Source organism: Mastigoproctus giganteus, chromosome 8, assembly GCF_048544385.1.
Source record: "Mastigoproctus giganteus isolate SK-2022 chromosome 8, ASM4854438v1, whole genome shotgun sequence".
Lineage (NCBI taxonomy): Eukaryota > Metazoa > Arthropoda > Arachnida > Uropygi > Thelyphonidae > Mastigoproctus > Mastigoproctus giganteus.
In genome coordinates this window covers 137,950,767-137,976,844 of record NC_143582.1, presented here as the reverse complement: position 1 = coordinate 137,976,844, position 26,078 = coordinate 137,950,767, and the positions used below count along the sequence as shown (strand labels likewise).

The following is a 26,078-nucleotide window of genomic DNA, read 5'->3' as shown; positions in this document are numbered from 1 at the left end:
TTTCTTGCATCGTATGCCTCTACTAATGCTAATAAGTTCTGCATAAGCTATTATAATAACTACAAAATCTATATAATGCAATATAAGCCCTGTATAATCTATTAGCACTTTCTATGTATTTTATGTATTCGCTGTGTACCCACATAGTTTTGTATGTACTGAATGTAATGTGTCCAGTTAATTGTTAGATTCCCCTGGATGCCTGTAGCAGGAATCGTGTCCTACATTTGTATGAATAAAGAATTTTATTATTATTATTATGTAGGCAAATTATAGGCAAAAGGTGCACACACACACACACAGTAAACTTGTTATAGTGCTTTCGAAGGACTGCCCCAAAGCTCACTATACGCAGGACCTGCCATCCAGCCTGGAGGGTACGTTTCATTTTTCATAAATTTTTTTTTTGGTAGCTATTTTGTGCAGTGTTTATGAAACAGTGGTTTATATGTAAGCTGAAAACTCTCACACGATGTACTATGCTTTCTTTTTTTGGCAATTTCATTCTTTCTTTGCATGCTATTAAAATGAAAGAAAATTTTAAAAAGATTTATTATATTGAATAAAAATATTAAAAACAATTTATTTAATTAAATATATCTTGCGTATTACTGCATAAACAAGATAAATTAACATAATAATAATAACCTGCTGGCAATAACAAAATTTACTGACGCCATGTACACACAAGATGTTTTTCATTTCATTCAACAATGTTGAATTAAAAAAAAAAAAAAAGCAGGAGAATGTGAATGCACTGATAATGACACAAGATACTGACTTGTAAAGAGTGGCTTTTCTATCTTCAAAGTTTCAAGTTAAATATGAAATAAAAAAAAATGTCACCTGCACTGGAAAAGATTACTTTGAATCAGTACACAAACTGCACCTTATGATTCCTAGCCTTTAGTCTCTGTCATCTATTACCCAAAACCAAAACTCAAGAGGAAGGAGGTTTATATTTGGATTTATTCATTCTTGGAACCTTAAAAAGCAATTTAAATGGGAGGTGCTGCAGGTGTTAAATATTGAATGGCATCTCATAGTATTGATTATGGGATCAGATGAAAAAGCACTTTAATATATTAAAATTACTAGGAATATTATGAAGGGTGTGTGTGTGTTATGGCCTCAAATTAGGTAGCTGTTATGGAAGAGTGAAATTATCAGAAGAATGGCAGTAATTCTGAAGGAATTAAATATGAAAATCTGATATGCTCTAAAACATTTACAGATAAGTAACAAAATTATTTCTTTTATTAATCAGAATTCATTTACACTAAACTGAGCACTTTAAAACAATGCTTAAACCCTTAGAACATTGTTTAAGCAATGTTCAAAGGGTCACTATCAGTTTGAGATGTAAAAACTGATACATTTTCTAATTTCTCCTTTAACACCTGTGATAAATGTTTAAGGAAGCCTCGTTCACTATTACTGTGTTCACAAAGGATAACCGAAGTTCCACAGTGAACTGCATCTAAAATATCATGGTGTGACATTTCTCCTGTTAAAAAGAGATCGACTTTCTGGCCTTTAAGGATACTTGCACCTGATCCTGCACAAACTGCAATTGTTCTGATGGGAGACTCTACAATAAAGAAATAAATATTATATACATAAATCTATGTTAAATATACTGACAATTCTAAAGAATACATAAAAATCCGCTGTGATAAGCACAAATATAATTTAAAGCATGTTTGACGCGTTTTTTTTAAAATAAAAACAGAATTAAGATATTCAGAACACACCCATAAATATCTGTAGAAACTGAATGTTTGTGAAAGACAGATTCATGTCTTTCATCAGCTTAATTTGTAATGGCATCAGCTTAATTTGTAGCCATCTACCAAAGTAGTTGAATCAGCATCATTTTAATTATATCTCATATTGTGAATACCTTCACAATGAGTTTCCATGGTATTGCACTTCCTTGAATAAGTAACACTGCACCAGTGGAAAAGACTAATATTACTTATTCTCGGCAAATACCACCATCCAGACAGCACCGTTTCGAAGCTTATTGGCTTCTCATCGGTGGGTGGGCAGGTACCCTAGTGTTGCAATAGTGACAACCCAGTTATGAAATATAACTCCACAATATGAGAGATGCCTGATGGTGTGCAGTAGTATAGACTACAGAGTATTTTAAGGCAAGAGCCCTAAAATACTACTGCTAGTGTCATAGTAGTATAGACTATAGAGTATTTTTGGGCAAGAGCCCTAAAATACTATGCTATGTGGTCATTCTACTACGTAGCATTAGCTTGGCAGCAGGTGTGCCCCATATAATAAAAAACAGCCATGAGGCCTGATGGTCCCCAACTTTCTTTTTTTATTTCTGGAAAAACTTTTTGGTTTTTTTAAATTCTGCTTGCAGTATGCCAAACCTTCACTTTTTGTAAATGGGAGTCCATTAATTATATGTAACATTTTATTTTTTTAATTAAAATTTTTTTGTATTTAAAAATCTTGTGTTTTTTTACACATTATTTTCAATGAATCAAAGCTTTTATTATTTCTGCTCAAAATGAGAAAAGAATCTCATAAGCATGAAAGTATTAGTTACTTCCATTTTCCAGTTTATAAAATCGATATGGGCATGATATTTAAAAATTAAATTTCTCACCATTGTTTTTGTTTATTATTATTATTATTATCATTAGCCATATGGTGCAAGGAAGCCTGAGGCTTATACTGCACCAGACAAAAAAAATTCCCGAGTTACCTTGAGAGAGAGAGAGAGAGAAGTAGAAAGGAATCACCAAGAAAGAAAAGAATGATGATATCCAGCTCAGGACCTTGGGTGTGCCAAGCCCATACTCACCAGATGTGAATTCCTGGGGTGAATTTTGCAGGATAGATGTGCAGAAGTCTGCCTTCAGCCAGCAGCCGGTGGTTGACTGTTGGAACAAACCTCCACCCATTGCTGCGGAGGTGGGCAGCCTGAATAAATTCAAGGAAGAGCTAGACAAATCATTGGAAAGAATGGACAGGTGATGTAGGAAAGGGGTTTTTTTTTCTTTTTTCTCTTCTGGCCGATACCGCACAAGCCCGCTCCCCCGCACAATCTGCCACTAGTAATATTAATGCAATAAATATTATACTATACATACTATAGTATAATATAGTATAGTATAAATATTATACTATACCATACATATTATACACTAGTAATTAGCATTAGCACCAGTAGAGGCATCCGATGCAAGAAAGCAAGCCTACGAAGCATCAGCCAAAAAAAAAAAAAAAAACACACCACTTCCACTTCACCCCTCTGTTCGTTCAAAATACCAGTCCAGCTGAGCCCTAAACCCATTCAGGCTATCAACCTCCACCACAAGGGATGGAAGTCCGTTCCACCAACCAACCACCCGCTGGCTAAAGGCAAATCTCCGCACGTCTATCCTACATCTGTCTTTCCTCAATTTGAATTTATGCCCTCTCAGGTGATTTTTCTGAGCTAGAGGAAGAATCCCAGTGCTAGTCAAGACATCAAAGGCAGATATTATTGGGGTATCAGAGACATGTTGTCACACAGACATAAGCAGTGCAGAACTGGAATTTGGGGAGTACAATGTGTACAGAAAGGATAGACAGGACAGGAAGGGAGGAGGGATTATGCTGTTAGTTCAGAAACACATAAAATCTAAGGAAGTGCTTCCAATTGATGTGGGTGGACAATGCAATGTTGAGTCTGTTTGGTGTGACAGAAGCACTGGGAAAGGAAAAATGAGAGTAGGTGTGTGTTATAGGCCTAATGAATCTGATGAGTATAATGAGCAATTGTGCAGAGAAATAGAGTGGGGCAGTAAATTACAGTGTCTTATAATGGGAAATTTTAATTTTCCGGATACTGACCGGAATTTGTGGGTTGGTCACTCACACACTAGCAAGGCTTTTGTGCATTTATTGGATGATTGTTTTCTACAGCAGCATGTTCGGGAGGCAACTAGAGGGAGTAATACTCTTGATCTGATTATCAGTAGTGAATCTTCATGCATCAAGAATCTGCAGATAAAGGAACCACTAGGTGGCAGTGATCATAGTGTGCTGAAGTGGTATTTACTCAAACCCTTCCCTTTACCCCTGATGGTAGTTACCTCTTTGAGTAAATCCCACTGCAGCACACACTGATTACTGCCACCTAGTGATTCCTTTTTCTGTTGATTCTTGATGCATGAAGATTCACTACTGATAATCAGATCAAGAGTATTACTCCCTCTAGTTGCCTCCCGAACATGCTGCTGTAGAAAACAATCATCCAATGAATCCAAAAAAGTCTTGCTAGTGTGTGAGTGACCAACCCACAAATTCAAGTCAATCTCTGGGAAATTAAAATCCTCCATTATAAGAATCTTTGATTTACTGGCCCACTCTATTTCCCTTCACAATTGCTCATTATACTCATCAGATTCATTAGGCCTATAACATTCACCTACACTCATTTTCCTTTTCCCAGTACTTATGTCACACCAAACAGACTCAACATTGCATTGTCCAACAACATCAATTGGATGCACTTCCTTAGATTTTGTGTTTCTTAACTAACAGCATAACCCCTCCTCCCTTCCTGTCCTGTCTATACTTTCTGAACACATTGTACTACCCAAATTCCCATTCTACACTGCTTATGTCTGTGTGACACCACATCTATGATATCCCAACAAATCTGCTTTTGATGTCTTGAGTAGTGCTACATGCTCATCAAATTTATTAACTATACTCCTAGCATTGGTGTACGTGCAAGTATACATGCACCTGTTTGCTACTCTTAGTTACCCTAATACAGCCCATGTATTTACTTGTTCCACTATGACTCCCAGCAGTCCTAGAAATCCCCACTGACTTGCTTTCCAGGCTGCTGCTCAATTGCATTTCAATAGAAGCAATGAAGAATCACTTTCACCTCTGCCAGCAGCTACTGTTAATCTATTAGTCCGTGTATCCCCCCCAAGCTAGCAGTTTTCCGACCAACCTAACTCTGCCTCGATAGCATCAGCAAATATTCTTGCACCCTTTCTATTTAAGTGTATGCCAACCCTGTAGAAGCAGCCTTTCCTGTTAACAAGCACAGACCAGGCTTAGAAAAATTTTACCCCTTGAGCCTTGCACAATCTCTCCAGGGCCGAATTGATCGACAAGGCTCTCATCATATACCCCCTCCTATGGTGTCTGGGCAGAATTGCAGACACTTTCAAATTCAACCCTAACTCACAGCTTTTTTTCAGCATTGACCTGTACTTGTTAAGTAATTCCACAGATCTCGGTCTTTTAATATCATTAGTGCCAACGTGTACAACAATATCACCCGTTGTGCTCTTAAAAGATGATATCTGCTCTACAACGTCATCAACCTTTGCCCCTGGCAGACATACCCTGGTCCTGTTATAGACATTAAACAATTAGGCACTTCCATTTTAGAATTGAGAAATCATTAAACACATTAAATTACAAATGCGCCTAAACATATTTCTGCTTATATATTATATAAGCATATTTCTGCATAAGTATATATGCAGAAATGTGCATATTAATTCTGCTGTAAAAAAATAAAGTTGTATAAATAAACATGAAACCATTAGGCACTTCCATCTTGATTTAATAAAATGATTAAGGTCTTAGAATTATCTCTTATAAATTACTATATATATATTATGCTAACTCCTTACATTACTGTGTTTCCTTTATTCTTACAAGCCTCAATACTGATAAATGACTGAAGATATCATTAATGTTTTTTCAAATAAATAAATGGTAACAATAATTGAGACAACAAAGTTATTTTTTATATAAAAAATCAGATGTAAAACACATAGAATCTCATTTAGCGTATCAGAAGTTGCTGTAGTTTTAGATTAAAAAAACAAACAAACCAAAAAAAAAAAAAAAACTGAAAAATGTGGAGTACTTATTCACTGCAAACCTCTTGAGGATTTTAATTTTATAAATATTGACTGGAACTCATGGGTTAATCACCCATGTGGATTTAATTAGATAAGGCCTGCATATTAGAGAAGCAACAAGGGAAGGCAATACTTTTAATCTGAATACAAGCAATGACTTGTTATGCATTAAGAAGCTGCAGATAGCAGAACCACTAGATGACAGTGATCGCAATGTACTGATGCAGGATTATTTAAAAATGTAACTAGTGTTGAGAGCAATCGGAAGAGCTCTTGTGTTCACAAAGGTGACTACAATAGTCTTAGACTGTTTTTAAATTCTGTTCAGTGGGACCAAATGATAACATTACAAATGGGAAGCATTCAGGGAGGTAATCACAGAAATGACTATTCTTTTTATGCCAATTAAAAGGTACAGTTCAATTCTTAGACCCAAACGGATGTTAGATGAACTGATAAGACTTGTGGTACAGGGGAAAAATGCAAGGGATGCTTATTATCTTGTGATTCAAAAAACTAGTAGATATATAAAAAAGTAAATTGCAGCCATTATCAACCCACTACAGGATGGAAGCCCCCTCAACAATTCATGCTGAGGGAAATTATTATTATTATTATTATTATTATTAGCCATATGGTGCAAGGAAGCCTGGGGCTTATGCTGCACCTGCCAAAAAAAAAAAAAAAAAAAATTCCCGAGTTACCCTGAGAGAGAGAGAGAGAGAGAGAGAGAAAGTAGAAAGGAATCACCAAGAAAGAGAAGAATGATGATATCCAGCTCAGGACCCTGGGTTTGCCAAGCCCATACTCACCAGATGTCAGCCCCTAGGGTTAATGGACCATAATCTGCCATGCTGGTCCAGTGCGGGTTGGCAGATCAACCGTATTTAGCAGTCAGGAGCTTGAACCCCGGTCTACTCAAAGAGAGTGTGCCACTGCACTCCCGCTCCTGACCACTCGGCTACGGAGGCCGTAGTAGTTATATATAGTAGTCTGCAATCAAGACCAAAGGGGATAGGCAACCTAAAGCAGATTATGAGAAGGCTAGCAAAGAATTCAAAGAAAAGCAATAAAGACTTCTTTACTTATATAAACACTAGGAGGAAGGGGATAAATCACACTGGCCCATTACATATGAATGGTTTAATATGTTGATTATTCTGCTCAGGCTGCTGAAAAACTGAATAGTTATGCATATGTATTCACATATTAGGAATTTTTTAGGGATGGAAATTACGAAACTGTATCAAATTCTAAAAGCAAGCTTAATGATTTTGTGATAACTGAGAGGAAGGTGAAAGAGAAACTGTTGAAGCTAAACGTAAAATGTCAGCTTGGTAGATGGGACTATACAGTTATATTAAGGGAAGCATGCTCGTATCCAAGGGTGGTCTCTATCGACTGGAGATGGTCAAATGTTTCCCCAGTTCACAAAGGGAGTTAAAGGATGACAAGTAATTACAGACTTGTTAGCTTGACTTTTGTTCTAAGGAAAATTATGGAGCCACTGGTTAAAGAAGTAATGCAGAATCATCTAGACAGGAATGCAGTCACAAAGGTTAGGCAGGCGAAGGTAGATTACGAGAAATCTTTGGCAAAGGATGCTAAGAAAAACAGCAAGGATTTCTTTACTTATATAAACTCTAAATGGAAGGGAATGAATCTGATTGGTCCACTTGATATTGATGGTTCGACTGTTGATCCCACTCAGATAGCAAACAAAATGAATGAGTATTTTGCATCTACATTCACACATGAGGAGTTAAGGTTTGAAAATGCCAGAAGGTTATCAAATTATAGCAGGGTGCTTAATGATTTTGTAATAACTGAGAATAAAGTGGAGGAGAAATTGTTGAATTTAAACATAAGAAAGGTACCTGGGTTGGATGGGATCTATCCAGTTATATTAAAGGAGGCGACAAAGGAAGTTAGCAAACCCTTAGCCATAATTATGAGAGCATCCTTGGATTCAGGGGAGGTCCCCACGGACTAGAGATGTGCAAATGTATCCCCAATTCAGAAAGGGGGATCGAAGGGTGACACAAGTAATTACAGACCAGTTAGTTTAACTTCTGTTCCGGGTAAAATAATGGAGTCACTGGTTAAAGATGCATTGCAGGATCATCTGGACAAGACTGCAGCAATAATTCAGACACAGCATGGGTTTGTTAAGGGAAAGTTTTGTCTGACAAATTTGATTGGATATTATGATGTGGTTACAAACTGGATGCAAAAAATTATTTTGATATCATATACTTGGATTTCAGGAAAGCTTTTGACACTGGTGCGCATAGAAGACTACTGTACAGATTAGAGCAGTATGATATTAAGGATAAGTTAAGGTGGTAATCAATGGGTGCTGCTCTTCGTAGATTAATGTTATTAGTGGAGTCCCACAGGGTTCGGTGTTGAGTCCACTGTTATTTTGTATATTTATCAATGATATTTACGAAGGTATATCAGGCTCCGTATCAGTTTGCAGATGATACAAAGGTTGGGAGGGTTGTTAATGACAGTAATGACAGTGTGCTACTGCAACAGATCTAGAAAATTTGGGCAGATGGGCTGGGAAGTGGCAACTGAAGTTTAACCTTGACAAATGCAAAGTACTGCATATGGGTAGAAGTAACCCCAGAGAAACGTACCAACTGTGTAGTACTACACTTAAGGTGGTAGAAAATGAAAAAGACCTGGGAGTAATTGTGCAGTCAGATATGAAGTTTTCTGAGCAATGCAGACAGGCTGCCAGGGCAGGTCATGGGGTTTTGTCAATGATATATAGGAATTTTGCTAGCAGGGAAAAGGAGGTGATTATCCCTTTGTATAAGGCAATGGTCAGGCCACGCCTTGAGTACTGCATACAGGTCTGGAGGCCTCATTTTAGGAAGGATGTAGATTTACTTGAGCGTGTACAGAGAAGGGCAACAAGATTGGTGAGGGGAATGAAGGGATCCTCTTACCAAGAGAGGCTTAATTCTGCAAATTGCAGCGGCTGGAGACTAGGCATCTGCGAGGTGATCTGATTTGAGGTGTACAAGGCCTTGAATGGGTTGAGCACGCCGAATTCTGATGGGATTCTTCCACTTGTTCAGATTACGAACCTAAGGGGACATAAATTCAAATTGAGGAAAGACAGATGTAGAATAGATGTGCGGAAATTTGCCTTTAGCCAGCGGGTGGTTAATTGCTGGTACAAACTTCCATCTCTCGTTGTGGAAGTTGATAGGTTAAATAAATTTAAGGAGGAACTGGACAAACATTTAGATGGAATTGTTTTATAATTTTCTTTTTTTTTTTTATTTTTGGCTGATGCTACATAATCTCATACAATTGCTTTCTTGCATCACATGCAACAACTACTGCTACTACTGCAGCCACAGCATGGGTTTGTTAAGAGGTGATTTTGTCTGGCTAACCTGTTTGGATACCATGATGCAGTAACAAAGGAACTAGATGGAAAAAAATAATTTTGACATCATATATTTAGATTTCAGAAAATCTTTTATAGACTGTTCCACATAAAAAACAACCATACAAATTGAGCAGTGTGGTATTAGAGAATTTACTTGCTGGACTACTGTTATTAGGGAAGTTCCCCATGGTTAAGTGTGGGCCCATTGTTGTTTCCTATATTTATTAATGTCTAAGTTTGCATATGATACAAATGTTGGAATGTAGTTAATGACAGTAATCAAGATAAGTTACTGCAACAAGATTCAGAGAAATTTAACATTGACAAATGCAAGGTACTGCATATGGATAGCAGCAATCACAGAATAACATACCAACTATGTGGTATGACGTGCAGGGTAGTGGAGAATGAGTGACTTGGGGGGTAGCCAGGCTGCTAGGACAGCTCATGGGGTTTTGCCAGTGATATACAAGAAGTTTGCCAGTAGGGATGAAGACTTGAGTACTGCATACAGGTCTTGAGGCCCTCATTTTAGGAAGGATGGTGATCTGTAGGAATGGGTTCAGAGAAGAGCAACAAGATTAATGAAGGGAACAAAAGGGTGTTCTTATGATAAATGAAGCCTTTCTCACAAGAAAGGCTTCATTTATGTATATTGCTGGAAGCTAGGCACCTGCGAGGAGATCTGATTGAGGTGTTTAATGCTTAGAATGGATTGAGTAAAATTAATGCTAATGGCTCACACTACACATGAGGGGATGTAAATTAAAATTAAAGAAAGATAGTTGTAGGATAGATGCACAGTATTTTGCCTGCAGCCAGTGGGTAGTTGATCTTTGGAAGAGACTTCCATCTTGTGTTAGGCACATTATAGCTGTAGCAGCTTATGTTCCATTAAACCTCCATAACAACAACCATCTTGTGTTGTGGAAGTGGATGGTTTGAATAAATTCATGGAAGAACAAAACACACTATTAGAGGGTATGGAGAGGTGAGATGAGAAGTTGTAAGTTGTGTGTTTATTTTATTTTTCTGGCTGTAGCTTGCTTTCCTGTATCATTTGCCACAACTAATACTAATTAGTAGTGGCAATCCCTATCAACAGCTCTCTCATTTTCAGCTAATTACTCTTCAAAACCCTGGAATCATTCTCCCAAGGATGAGACTTTGTTATTAGCATCAGTAGAGGCATACGATACAAGAAAGCAAGCTTCTGCAGCATCAGCCAAAAAAAAAAAAAAAGAAGCCCCCAATTCACCCCTCCATTCGTTCCAAATACCTGTCCAGCTCAGCCTTAAATTTATTTAAGCTATCGACTTCCACAACAAAAGATGGAAGTCTGTTCCACCAATCAACTACCCGCTGGCTAAATCCTACAACTGTCTTTCCTCAATCTGAATTTATGCCCTCTCAGGTGATTATTCTCAGCAAGAGGAAGAATCCCATCAGCATTAAGCATGCTCAAACCATACAAAGCTTTATACACCTCAATCAGATCACCTTGCAGGTGCCTAGTTTCCAGACACTATCTGGAATCTGCAAAACTTAAGCCTTTCTTTTAAGAGCAACCCTTCGTTCCATTCACTAATCTTGTAGCCCTTCTCTGTACTCGTTCTAACAGCTCTACATCCTTCTTAAAATGAGGCCTCCAGACCTGTATACAGTACTCAAGGTGTGGCCTGACCATTGCTTTATACAAGGGGGTAATCACCTCCCTATCTCTGCTAAAAAATTTCTGTATATTAGCATTAGCATTAGTAGAGGCATTTGATGCAAGAAAGCAAGCCTACGAAGCATCAGCCAAATAAAAAAAAAAAAAAACACACCACTTCCACTTCACCCCTCTGTTCGTTCAAAATACCTGTCCAGCTGAGCCCTAAACCCATTCAGGCTATCAACCTCCACCACAAGGGATGGAAGTCCGTTCCACCAACCAACCACCCGCTGGCTAAAGGCAAATCTCCGCACGTCTATCCTACATCTGTCTTTCCTCAATTTGAATTTATGCCCTCTCAGGTGATTTTTCTGAGCTAGAGGAAGAATCCCATCAGCATTGAGCATGCTCAAACCATTCAAGGCCTTATACACCTCTATCAGATCACCTCGCTGGTGCCTAGTCTCCAGACACTAATTTGCAAAACTTAAGCCTTTCTTCGTAAGAGCACCCCTTTGTTCCATTCACTAATCTTGTTGCCCTTCTCTGTACTCGTTCCAGCAGCTCTACATCCTTCTTGAAATGAGGCCTCCAGACCTGTATACAGTACTCTAGGTGTGGCCTGACCATTGCCTTATACAAGGGAATAATCACCTCCTTATCCCTGCTAGAAAAATTCCTATATATCATTGACAATACACCATGAGCTACTCTTGCAGCCCGTCTGCACTGCTCAGAGAACTTCATATCTGCCTGCACAACCACCCCCAGGTCCCTTTCATTCTCTACCACTGTCAGTGTAGTACCACAGAGTTGATACGTTGCTCTGGGGTTGCTGTTTCCCATGTGTAGTACTTTACATTTGTCAATGTTAAACTTCATTTGCCACCTCTCAGCCCATCTGCTCAACTTTTCCAGATCCTGTTGCAGCAGCATAGTGTCAGTAGTGTCCTTGACAACCCTGCCTACCTTTGTATCGTCTGCAAACTTCGACATTAAGCTTGATATACCCTGATCAATATCATTTATGAATACAGAAAACAATAATGGACCCAACACTGAGCCCTGAGGGACTCCACTAATAACATTAGTCCACGACGAGCAGTGTCCATTGATTACCACTCTCTGTCTTCTCCCCCTCAGCCACCCCTTTATCCATAGCAGCAATTTGCCTCCAATGCCACACTGCTGCAATTTGTGCAGCAGTCTTCCATGTGCAACAGTATCAAAAGCCTTTCTAAGATCCAAGTATATAATATCAGTTATTCCCTGCATCCAGTTCCTTTGTGACTGCATCATAGTATCCAATCAAATTGGTCAGGCATGACTTCCCCTTAACAAAACCATGCTGTGTCCGAGCTATAACTGAAGTCTTGTCTAAATGATCCTGCAGTGCTTCTCTAACTAGTGCCTCCATTAATTTTCCTGGAACAGAAGTTAAACTCACAGGTCTATAATTACTTGTGTCAGCCTTTGATCCTCCTTTGTGAATTGGGGTCACATTTGCACATTTCCAGTCTATGGGTACCTCCCCTGAGTCCAAGGAAGCTCTCATAATTATGGCAAATGGTTTGCTTACTTCCTTTGCTGCCTCCTTTAATATAACTGGATAGATCCCATCCACCCCGGGTGCCTTTCTTGTGTTTATCTTCAACAATTTCTCCTCCACTTTACTCTCAGTTATTACAAGATTCTCTAGCTTACTGCTAGAGTTGAATACACCTCTGGCTTTCCCCTTGCTAAATAACTCCTCATGTGTGAATGTCGATGCAAAATATTCATTTAGTTTGTTAGCTACCTGAGCAGGATCATCAACAGTTGACTGACCCATCAATATCAAGTGGACCAATCTGATTCATCCCCTTCCTTCTAGAGTTTACATAAGTAAAGAACTCTTTGCTGTTTTTCTTTGCATCCCTTGCCAAAGATTTCTTGTAATCTACCTTCGCCTGCCTAACCTCCTCTGTAATCTGGTTACAGATCAACTTGTATCTATCATAGGCTTCTGTGTCATGTGTTAATTTGTATGTATCATATGCATGTTTCTTCTCTGCCATATGCCTCATCAGTTCATCTGACATCCATTTAGGCCTAAACCTTGAACAATATTTCTTAGTTGGTATGTAAAGCCTAGTAGCTTCCAAGATAAGTTCTTTGAATGCTTCCCATTTTGCATTTGCTGTTGGTAACATCATCAGTTGGTCCCACTGTATAGAATTTAAATACTGTCTCAGTCCATCATAGTCGCGTTTACGAAAGCAATAACCCTTCCCTTTACCCCTAATGGTAGTTACCTCTTTGAGTAAATCCCACTTCAGCACACTGTGATCACTGCCACCTAGTGATTCATTTATCTGCAGATTCTTAATGCATGAAGAACCACTGCTGATAATCAAATCAAGAGTATTCCTCCCTCTAGTTGCCTCCCGAACATGCAAATTCCAGTCAATATCTGGGAAATTAAAATCTCCCATTATAAGACTCTCTGATTTACTGGCCCACTCTATTTCCCTGTACAGTTTCTTATTATACTCATCAGAGTCATTAGGCCTATAGCACACTCCTACTCTCAATTTTGATCTCTCAATGCTTATGTCACACCAAACTGACTTGACACTGCACTGTCGAGCGATGTCCGCTGGCTTCACTTCCTTGGATTTTATGTATTTCTTAACTAATAGCATAACCCCTCCTCCCTTCCTATCCAGTCTATCCTTTCTGTAGACGTTGTACTCCCCTTGTCAATGATATACTATCATTGACAAGACACCATGAGCTACCCTTGCAGACCATCTGCACTGCTCAGAAAACTTCATATCTGCCTGCACAATTACCCCCAAGTCCTTTTCATTCTCTACCACTGTGGTACCACAGAGTTGATATGTTACTCTGGGATTACTGCTTCCCATATGTAGTACTTTACATTTGTGAATGTTAAACTTCATTTGCCACCTCTCAGCCCATCTGCTCAACTTTTCTAGGTCCTGTTGCAGCAGTGTACTGTCATTAGTGTCCTTAACAACCCTGCCAACCTTCGTATCGTCTGCAAACTTGGACATTAAGCCTGATATACCATCATCAATATCATTTATAAATACAGAAAACAACAATAGACCCAACACTGAACCCTGTGTGTGTGATTTGGTTTTTAGGAGCATTAGCAACTAAGGCCATATTGCTCCGGGAAATGCGGTGGTCATTCCCTGACCTTTACGCATCCTCTGTATTTGGTTGTGACGGGCTCGAACCCAGGTCTAATCAGGAAGCGTGTGCTACGCACTGCTGCTCCTTCCCACCTGGCTACGGAGGCGCCACTGAACCCTGATGGACTCCACTAATAACATTAGTTCATGAAGAGCAGTGTCCATTGATTACCACTCTCTGTCTTCTCCCACTCAACTATCCCTTTATCCATAGCAGCAATTTGCCTCCAATGCCACACTGCTCCAATTTGTGCAGAAGTCTTCCATGTGCAACAGTATCAAAAGCCTTTCTAAGATCCGAATATATGATATCAAAGTTATTCCCTGCATCCCGTTCCTTTGTGACTACATCATAGTATCCAATCAAACTGGTCAGACAAGACTTCCCCTTAACAAAACCATTCTGTGTCTGAGCTATAACTGAAGTCTTGTCTAGATGATCCTGCAGTGCTTCTTTAACCAGTGCCTCCATTAATATCCCTGGAACCGAAGTTAAACTAACAGGTCTATAATTACTTGTGTCACCCCTCTGATCCTCCTTTGTGAATTGGGGGTCACATTTTCACATCTCCAGTCTCCGAGTCCAAGGAAGCTCTCATAATTATGGCTAAATTTAATTATGGCTTATATTTACAAAGTCAGAGATCGTAATAACTGGTGGGTAGCCTTGAATTAGAATGGTAATAGAGCAATTTATAATTGGAATATAAACATGAAACACAGAGTACCTGTGAAATGCTGTACAGCTATGATGCACGAAAAGTTACAAAAATAGGTGTGCAGGATATGTCAGCTTCTTTCATACTATTATTCTGTGAAAAATGACTTGAGTAAAACGAGATCTATATTTAGGAAGATAAGAAAGTTTCAGTCATTAATGTTGAAACCAACAATTAATGCACAAAGCATTTTCTTCAATTCATCTGATAGGTCCTGCACACATTCCACAAGATTAACAATCTTCAAGTAAAAGAACCATTAGTTGGCAGTGATTATACCAGTTCAAGGGTAAAAAAAAAGAGATTTTGTTTTTGCAGAGGTGATTAAAATGGGCTAAGATATTAGCATTAGCATTAGTATAGGCATTTGATGCAAGAAAGCAAGCTTATGCAGCATCAGCCCAAAAAAAAAAAAAAATAAATAAATAAATAATAAAAAATAATCACTTCCACTTCACCCCTCTGTTTGTTCGAAATACCTGTCCAGCTGAGCCTTAAACCTATTCAGGCTATTAACCTCCACGACAAGGGATGAAAGTCTGTTCCACCAACCAACCACCCACTGGCTAAAGGCAAATTTCCTCACGTCTATCCTACATCTGTCTTTCCTCAATTTGAATTTATGCCCTCTCAGGTGATTATTCTGAGCAAGAGGAAGAATCCCATCAGCATTGAGCATGCTCAAACCATTCAAGGCCGTATACACCTCTATCAGATCACCTCGCTGGTGCCTAGTCTCCAAAACTTAATTTGCAAAACTTAAACCTTTCTTCGTAAGAGCACCCCTTTGTTCCATTCACCAATCTTGTTGCCCTTCTCTGTACTCGTTCCAGCATCTCCACATCTTTCTTGAAATGAGGCCTCCTCTGTATACAGTACTCTAGGTGTGGCCTGACCATTGCCTTATACAAGGGAATAATCACCTCCTTATCCCTGCTAGAAAAATTCCTATATATCATTGACAATACACCATGAGCTACTCTTGCAGCCCGTCTGCACTGCTCAGAGAACTTCATATCTGCCTGCACAACGACCCCCAGGTCCCTTTCATTCTCTACCACTGTCAGTGTAGTACCACAGAGTTGATACGTTGCTCTGGGGTTGCTGTTTCCCATGTGTAGTACTTTACATTTGTCAATGTTAAACTTCATTTGCCACCTCTCAGCCCATCTGCTCAACCTTTCCAGATCCTGTTGCAGTAGATAGTGTCAGTAGTATCCTTGACGACCCTGCCAACCTTCGTATCGTCTGCAAACTTGGACATTAAGCTTGATATACCATCATCAATATCATTTATAAATACAGAAAACAATAATGGACACACTACTGAACCCTGAGGGACTCCACTAATAACATTAGTCCACGATGAGCAGTGTCCATTGATTACCACTCTCTGTCTTCTCCCCCTCAACCACCCCTTTATCCATAGCAGCAATTTGCCTCCAATGCCACACTGCTGCAATTTGTGCAGCAGTCTTCCATGTGCAACAGTATCAAAAGCCTTTCTAAGATCCAAGTATATAATATCAAAGTTATTCCCTGCATCCAGTTCTTTTGTGACTGCATCATAGTATCCAATCAAATTGGTCAGGCAAGACTTCCCCTTAACAAAACCATGCTGTGTCTGAGCTATAACTGAAGTCTTGTCTAGATGATCCTGCAGTGCTTCTTTAACCAGTGCCTCCATTAATTTTCCGGGAACAGAAGTTAAACTAACAGGTCTATAATTACTTGTGTCACCCTTTGATCCTCCTTTGTGAATTGGGGTCACATTTGCACATCTCCAGTCCATGGGTACTTCCCCTGAGTCCAAGGAGGCTCTCATAATTATGGCTAAGGGTTTGCTTACTTCCTTTGCTGCCTCCTTTAATATAACTGGATAGATCCCATCCACCCCAGGTGCCTTTCTTGTATTTATCTTCAACATTTCTCCTCCACTTTACTCTCAGTTATTACAAGATTCACTAGCTTACTGCCATAGTTGAATACACCTCTGGCATTCCCCTCGCTGAATAACTCCTCATGTGTGAATGTCGATGCAAAATATTCATTTAGTTTGTTAGCTACCTGAGCAGGATCATCAACAGTTGACCCATCAATATCAAGTGGACCAATCTGATTCATCCCCTTCCTTCTAGAGTTTACATAAGTAAAGAACTCTTTGCTGTTTTTCTTTGCATCCCTTGCCAAAGATTGCTCGTAGTCTGCCTTCGCCTGCCTAACCTCCTTTGTAACTTGGTTACAGATCAACTTGTATCTATCATAGGCTTCTGTGTCATGTGTTAATTTGTAAGTATCCCATGCATTTTTCTTCTCTGCCATATGCCTCATTAGTTCATCTGACATCCATTTTGGCCTAAACCTTGAACAATATTTCTTAGTTGGTATGTAAAGCCTAGTAGCTTCCAAGATAAGTTCTTTGAATGCTTCCCATTTTGAATTTGCTGTTGGTAACATCATCAGTTGGTCCCACTGTATAGAATTTAAATACTGTCTCAGTCCATCGTAGTCACCTTTCCGAAAGTAATAACCCTTCCCTTTACCCCTAATGGTAGTTACCTCTTTGAGTAAATCCCACTTCAGCACACTGTGATCACTGCCACCTAGTGGTTCATTTACCTGCAGATTCTTAATGCATGAAGAATCGCTACTGATAATCAGATCAAGAGTATTACTCCCTCTAGTTGCCTCCCGAACATGCTGATGTATTAGCATTAGCATTAGCATTAGTAGAGGCATATGATGCAAGAAAGCAAGCTTATTCAGCATCAGCCAAAAAAAAAGAGAGAAAAAAAAAAAAAAAAAAAACAACCACTACTCCCATTTCACCCCTCAATTCGTTCGAAATACCTGTCCAGCTGAGCCTTAAATTTGTTTAGGCTATCAACTTCAACAACAAGCGATGGAAGTCTATTCCACAAACCAACTGCCCGCTGGCTAAAGGCGAATTTCCGCACATCTATCCGACATCCGTCCTTCCTCAATTTGAATTTATGCCCTCTCAGGTGATTATTCTGAGCAAGAGGAAGAATTCCATCGGCATTGAGCATGCTCAAGCCATTCAAAGCCTTGTACACCTCTATCAGATCACCTCGGCGATGCCTAGTCTCCAGGCTCTGTAATTTGCAAAACTTAAGCCTTTCTTCGTAAGAGCAACCCTTTGTTCCATTCACTAATCTTCTTGCCCTTCTCTGTACTCGTTCCAGCAGCTCTACATCCTTCTTGAAATGAGGCCTCCAGACCTGTATACAGTACTCAAGGTGTGGCCTGACCAATGCCTTATACAAGGGAATAATCACATCCCTGTCCCTGCTAGAAAAATTCCTGTATATCATTGACAAGACACCATGAGCTACTCTTGCAGCTCGTCTGCACTGCTCAGAGAACTTCATATCTGCCTGCACAATTACCCCCAGGTCCTTTTCATTCTCTACCACTGTCAGCGTAGTACCACAGAGTTGATACGTTGATCTGGGGTTACTGTTTCCCATATGTAGTACTTTACATTTGTCAATGTTAAACTTCATTTGCCACCTCTCAGCCCATCTGCTCAACCTTTCCAGATCCTGTTGCAGCAGCATAGTATCAGTAGTGTCCTTAACAACCCTGCCAACCTTTGTATCGTCTGCAAACTTGGACATTAAGCCTGATACACCATCATCAATATCATTTATAAATACAGAAAACAACAATGGACCCAACACTGAACCCTGAGGAACTCCACTAATAACATTAGTCCACGTTGAGCAGTGTCCATTGATTACCACTCTCTGTCTTCTGCCACTCAACCATCCCTTTATCCATAGCAGCAATTTGCCTCGAATGCCACACTTCTCCAATTTGTGCAGCAGTCTTCCATGCGCAACAGTATCAAAAGCCTTTCTAAGATCCAAATATATAATATCAAAGTTATTCCCTGCATCCAGTTCTTTTTTGACTACATCATAGTATCCAATCAAATTGGTCAGACAAGACCTGCCCTTAACAAACCCATGCTGTGTCTGAGCTATAACTGAATTCTTGTCCAGATGATCCTGCAGTGCTTCTTTAACCAGTGCCTCCATTAATTTTCCTGGAACCGAAGTTAAACTAACAGGTCTATAATTACTTGTGTCAGCCTTTGATCCTCCTTTGTGAATTGGGGTTACATTTGCACATCTCCAGTCCATGGGTACCTCCCCTGAGTCCAAAGAAGCTCTCATAATTATGGCTAGGGGTTTGCTTACTTCCTTTGCTGCCTGCTTTAATATAACTGGATAGATCCCATCCACCCCGGGTGCCTTTTTTATGTTTATCCTCAACAATTTCTCCTCCACTTTCCTCTCAGTTATTAGAAAATCATCTAGCTCACTGCCAATGTTTACTTCACCTACGACATTCCCCTTCCTGAATAACTCCTCCTGTGTGAATGTAGATGCAAAATACTCGTTTAGATTGTTAGCCACCTGAGCTGGATCCTCAACTGTTGAACCATCAACATCCAGTGGACCAATCTGATTCATCCCTTTCCTTCTTGAGTTTAAATAGGTAAAGAACTCTTTTCTGTTTTTCTTTGCATCCTTTGCCAAGGATTTCTCATAATCTGCCTTTGCCTGCCTAATCTCCTTTGTGAAAATCATCCAATACAATCATCCAATAAATCCACAAAAGCCTTGCTAGTGTGTGAGTGACCAGCCCCCAAATTCCAGTCAATATCTGGGAAATTAAAATCCCCGATTATAAGACTCTGTGATTTACTGGCCCACTCTATTTCCCTGCACAATTTCCTATTATACTCATCAGAGTCATTAGGCCTATAGCACACTCCTACTCTCAATTTTGATCTCCCAATGCTTATGTCACACCAAACTGACTCGACACTGCTCTGTCCAGCAATGTCGACTGGCTTCACTTCCTTGGATTTTATGTATTTCTTAACTAATAGCATAACCCCTCCTCCCTTCCTATCCTGTCTATCCCTTCTGTAGATATTGTACTCCCCAAATTCCAGTTCAGTATTCCCTATATCTGTGTGACACCACGTCTCTGAAATCCCCACAATATCTGCCTTTGATGTTTTGAGCAATACCTCAAATTCATCAAATTTATTTACTAAACTCCTAGCATTGGTGTACACGCAAGTATACATGCACCTGTTCTTTTTCTTAGCTACCCTAACACAACCCATGTGTTTACTTGTACCCCAATGATTCCCAGCAGTCTCTGAAATATCCTGCATCTTATTTTCCAGGCTGCGGCTCATGCCAATAGAAGCAGTGCAAGAATCACTTTCACCTCTGCCAGCGGCTACTGTTAATCTATTAGTCCTTGTATCCCCCCCAATCTAGCAGTTTTCCGACCCACCTAACACTGCCTCGATAGCATCAGCAAATATTCTTGCACCCTTTCTATTTAAGTGTATCCCATCCCTGTAGAAGCAGTCTCTCCTGTTAACAAGTACAGACCAGGCTGAAAAAAATTCTACCCCTTGAGCCTTGAACAATCTTTCCAGGGCCGAATTGATCGACAGGGCTCTCATCATATACTCCCTCCTATCGTGTCTGGGCAGAATTGCAGACACTTTCCAATTCAACCGTAATTCACGGCTTTTTTTCAACAGTGACCTGTACTTGTTAAGTAATTCCGTCGGTCTCCTACTCTTAATATCATTAGTGCCAACATGTACAACTATATCACCTTTTGTGTTCTTAAAAGATGATATCCACTCTACAACGTCATCAACCTTTGCCCCTGGCAGACATACCCTGGTCCTGTTCCACCTATCCTTTTTACAAAGCATGTTTCCCGTTTCCCTGACAATAGAGTCACCAACAACTACTAGTTCCTTTGGGATCAGCACATTCTGCCTTGGGAGGCTGCCGCTATGTTGCGTGATGACCAAGTGTAAGCTCTGGCATTGGTGTGGGCAGCTGAGAGCTTGATGGGCCCCTCACTTTTAATCCTTCGAGGGCATCCACCCTGTCCTTCAAGCTCTCATATAGGCCCATAACAACGCTGAGTTGTCGCCTGATTTCCTTACACTCCTTGCATAGCGCACACACAAAGACATCCCCCATGGCAGTATCATGTCCCGTACCCGACTGCTCCACAAACATCAAGCAAGTAGTGCATTTTAATAGGCTGTGATTCAGAGGGAAACTGCCCCCCTCAGTTCTCCCCTGAGCCACAGCACTCCCATTAGCTTGAGCCTTTTGCTTTGCTGCTCTTGTCAGAGTCATGATTTCGATTTAATTTCAATAAAATTTCAATTTCAGTACAAAATTAAAACCCTAAACTTATATCCCAACACAGTTATAACGCTATATTTATGTTTCAGTATCGAGTGTTATCTACGAAGTCCCTTTATATAACTTCCGTATCAAGTTAAGTATTAATTATTTATTTTTTACTAATTATTTATGTTACGTAACCGAAGTCGTTATATGTATAGTTAAAAGTACAACTTAATTGACATTGAAGTTCAACGAGATTAATTATCTGATTAATTGACAATATTATGTACTGTACTATACTATATTAAGCTTATGCTATCTATTGTCTCGTAATAATGGCGACAATTTTCGAATGGTAAACACGTGGATTTGATACCCTTTCCGATACTAAGTAATACCTACAAAATCTCTATCTAAGTTACTTTAAACTAAGTATTGTATATAGGAATATAAAGCTACTCTAGAAAATAAGTTAATATGCCAGTTTAAGCTAATAAAACAGAAAATAAATCAGAAAAAACTTCTCTGTTCCAGGAGCGGCAAAAATGTACGTCCGCACAGGCTACCCTCGTTCTCACTGTCTGAAACTCCTTTTATTAGGACCAACTGATGTTAAAAATGTAAACTGCACATGGGAAGTAGTCAGGGAGGTAATCAGTGAAGCCACTAAACTGTTTTATACCAATTAAGAGATATAGTTAAAGGTTTGGATCAAAATGGATGTCAAATGAGGTGATTACTTTAGTGATGGAGGATAAAAATGCATGGGATGAATTGAATATTTACCTCAGAAGGGAAGGTACTATTATGTGACTTGCTAATTTTATTGTTCTGTTAAGGCACTGCCACATCCATCCCCTGAAAGGGAAGAAACATCCAATGTGAATACCTAATACTTTTGTTAAAACTAATCTCTGTGCCTAAATGTTGAAGGTGAACTTCCTTTGGCACCATAGTTTAAAGAAGTGTGTGTTTTTTCTTTAAAGAGCTAGTGACACAGTCACTAAACCTTCAAAGCTATAGTAACTCATTAAAACTGATCTTATATTTACAACAAAGTAGCTGAGTGGTCAGGACTGTGAGTGCAGTGGCACACACTCTTTGAGTAGATGGGGTTCAAGCCTATGACTGCTGAATACGATTAACGTTTGTATTGATTGATTTACTGTAAACTCCACTGACCTGGTGGTCGTGCTGGGGTATGAACAAGAACATCTTTTTTTTTTTTTTTTTTTTTAATGTACAGTAATATGAATGAGACTTAGCAGGTAAAACAAAACAATCAATTTATTGTAACATGTTAAAAAAAGAATACACTGATGCACTTCACTCACCACCAATTATATTGGTGGCTGGAACAACGTTGGATGTTACAAATTGCAAATTTTACAGGAGAGCCAATTTAATGGGAACGCAATAAAAGCTACATAGTTGTCATGGAAATCTCACATCCAACGTTGTTCCATTGTAATAAACATTTTCCAACAAAGGGAAAAAAAAAGAAATAGAATTTTTTATTTTTTTTTGAAATTTTTAATAAAAACACAGAGGAAAGTTTAATATTGTCCACAATTACATTGAACACTTACGTTAGAATTCGATAAAAAAGCATCGAATTATGTGAAATGAAATTTAAAAAATTAAAATTAAAAATCAGAAATAGCACACACATCAGATCCAAACATTAAAATCGGATATTCTCATGCACTTGGAATATTTTCATAAAACTCGCGGTGTGTAGGGTCCATTAGGTATTTTGTCATGTCCATAAGATCTTTCTTTTTCGCCTTTGAGATTGGAAGAGGGGCTGAGTATAATAGTGGTAATTCACAGTACTTAATCACCTTCGGTTTCGCTGGGAAAACAGGGTCATGGTGCCATGGCCTCAACGTGTTGTGTGTCTCTCTTAAGTTGAGAGTAACTGGGTCATCTGCAGTCATCTTCTACCACACTTACTGAGTGATCTTCATTTCTGTCTCGATTTTTCTGGGGGCAATATAGTTGAGATCTTTGAAGTCGGCCTGGCTCATTTCAGTGATCATGAAAGGCCTGTTTATCTTGGCATTCGCAATGACTGACTTCCAGTCTGAAGGGACAAGCGGTTTGGCCTTTTTTTTAGCATGCTCAATAAGTGCAAAGTCCCTGTCACAGGGCAAAAAACTGTGCCCCATGATTAAAAATTTTTGATGTATCTCAGTGCAGTAACATAATGATATCAAGTACCGGTACAACTTAATGATGTTCCAGTTGTTATTCTGACCCGTGCAGCGGTCAGACCACACAATCAGTTTTCTTTCTTGGCCAATGGGTAGAGGCTCGTATGATGAGGTCACATATTTTAATATGCACGATCCAATTTCTTTAGATCCACGCTTGGCTAAGCTTTCATGCCATAAGAGCATGTTAGCCTGATTTTCTGTCATATTGTGGATGCACAGGTTGTACGTCGAATATTGGCGCTGATAGTAAATATCAGAGTGTGTTAATATGGGCGTAAATAAAACTTGTTGTAAGTCAACGCAAAGTGTGACGAAATTCGCATTTTTTGAATCATTGGCAAGGGTTTTATATGCTTGGTCAGCCTTCGTGTGATGAATAAGACTTTCTTGTTCAATCTTATTCCGCTCTTCTTTGTTGTGAGCTAGGATCAGGTGGGCACAGTTTTTATCGCACTGTTTGCAAGTATCTGACCGTGGTGCACCAAATCGCAAATTGAACTCTCTTTTGAAAATTTTTCTGTACTTTGTGGAATTTGCAGGACTGTCAGAGTACTTTTCTTGAAATAGGCGATACATTTTAGTTAAGTTTAAGTCAGGGCTCAAAAAAAGTTTCGATGAAACATTTCTACTGTAGCGACTAACTTCAGTCGGGAAAGAAGCAATATGCTCTCTGATATTCGAGTTTACAGCTGCATCAACAGCGTGTGGATGGCTGAAATGCAATCCCCTTTTATCTTTCGGTGCGACCTCCCCGTCTTTCATTTTTTGTTGTAATATCTGTACTCGTCTCAGGGAGATAGTAAATGCGTTGCACAATGTCTTCTGGCAAACAGGCTTCCCATTGAGACTATAATCAAAACCAGCCAATCGTGTTGAAGTCGAATCTGTTTTATTTGGACGTCTTCTTTTTGGCTCTCGTAAGGTAATTAACTTGAGCAGCAAAAGGGTTTGTTCATTGTAACTTACCTCGTGAAACTGTCGGAATAAATCAAGGACCCATGGAAGGGTGAGGTCACTGCACCCTGACTTCTTGCACTTTGCTAAACAACCTCGAGGACTGGTCGGTGGCTTTTTATCCGGAACAACTTTTCCTGTACGCCGATTCACGTAACTTTTACCACTGTCTTTCAAACATTTACGCTTTTTGTCTTTCCACTCCGCGATGTTCAACACCCGTTTACGGTTGTTAATACTCTCTAAATCACTATTAGATACCTGCATTTTAGCAAACAAACTTGACAGAACTGAAACCAAAATGAATTGTAACCTCTGGCTCACTGTTACACATCCAACGTTGCTCCACAACCTGAAATCGAGACATGCGCTCTTTAAACCAATTTATCACTATCTACTGGTGAGTTTGAGAACTAAAACTTTACACATTCCGATTCAGCAAGTCACAACCAATGTTATTCCACAAAAAAAAAAGACTTTGCCAAAATAGTCACATCAAACGTTGTTCCAGCCATCAATTCAATTATGCTTCAGTGTTTATGTAAAATTCCATTACTTTTAAAAATCAGTGATTTACTCAATATTAAAGAAAATAATAACTCAGCAGATGTTTATAACTTTTCATCCTACATGCTGAATTGCCAGAAACAGTTAAAGTAAACAGCCATTTTTTATTATAACAACAAAGAAATGAGAGAGAGAGAGCCCATCTAGTTATTTTATGTTTTTAATACATAATTCTTGCTTTCATCTAACACTCCATCTTAGAAAAGAATATTCTTTCACATTTACCACTTCACAAGGGTTCCTTTACTCTTTGTGATCTTAATAACACTTAATGCGGGATCTTCCTAGGCTGCTATAATAGGTGGGTTTTTAAACTTCGGCTATAAACATTCACTGAACCAAAAAGAATGGCACTATTTCACTATCACCATTACAACATTATATACAAACAGAAAGCCACCAGGGAACCTTACTGCTCTCTACACTTCCAACTTTCCAAGGTCCAAGAGCCATCTTTTCATTCAGAGCGAGTTCCCCTGGAGTTTCATCATCATCAGCCATTCAGGATGAAGGCTTCTCCAGCAACTTTCCGGTTCCTTCTGTTTTGTGCAATAGCCATCCATTTATTACCCACAAACTCATGAATTTCATCTATTCATCTCCGCCTTTGTCTTCCAGATTTTCTTCTAGCTCCTCTTGGGTACCATTCTGTTATTTTCTTAGTCCATCTGTCATCGTGTCTTTGAGCTGTGTCCTGCCCAAGGCCATTTTAGTTCTTTAGTTTTGATAAGAATGTGCTTTACTTGAGTTTTCTGCCTAATCCATGTGTTTCTCTTCTTATCTAACAGTCTGATTCCCAATATAATTCGTTCCATTCTTCGCTGTGTAGTTCTCAGCTTCCCTTCCATTCTTTTGGTGAGTGCCCAAGTTTCACTTCCATAAGTCGTGTTGGGGAGTATACATTGGTTCATTATTTTACGTTTCATACAAACTGGATATTGCTCTTCAGTATGTGACTATATTTCTTGAATGCTATCCATCCAAAATTTATTCTTCTCTTGACTTCCAGCCATTTATCATTATTCCAGCTAATAATTTGTTCCAGATAAGTATATGACTCCATCTTTTCAATTACTGCTCCTTCAATCATTTGGTCCCTTTCTGTGGCCATACTTGTTCATCATTACTTTTGTTTTAGCCATATTCATCTTTAGTCCAAAATCCTTACTAACTGTGCATAACTGATTAAGATTTTCCTCTATTTCTTTGGGATCGTGGTTTATGACCTA

At 39.2% G+C, this 26,078-nt stretch overlaps 1 protein-coding gene across 1 annotated transcript in view; it reads right to left on the bottom strand.

Moving 5' to 3' along the window:
* Nucleotides 1-1,239: 1,239 nt before the first annotated feature.
* LOC150081847 (NIF3-like protein 1) overlaps nt 1,240-26,078 on the bottom strand; it is a 151,753-nt gene continuing 126,914 nt past the window's right edge. The window contains exon 6 of the mRNA XM_090379752.1: nt 1,240-1,591. Coding sequence (XP_090235878.1) covers nt 1,326-1,591 — 266 coding nt within the window. The 3' untranslated portion in view covers nt 1,240-1,325. The remainder of the gene's footprint in view (nt 1,592-26,078) is intronic.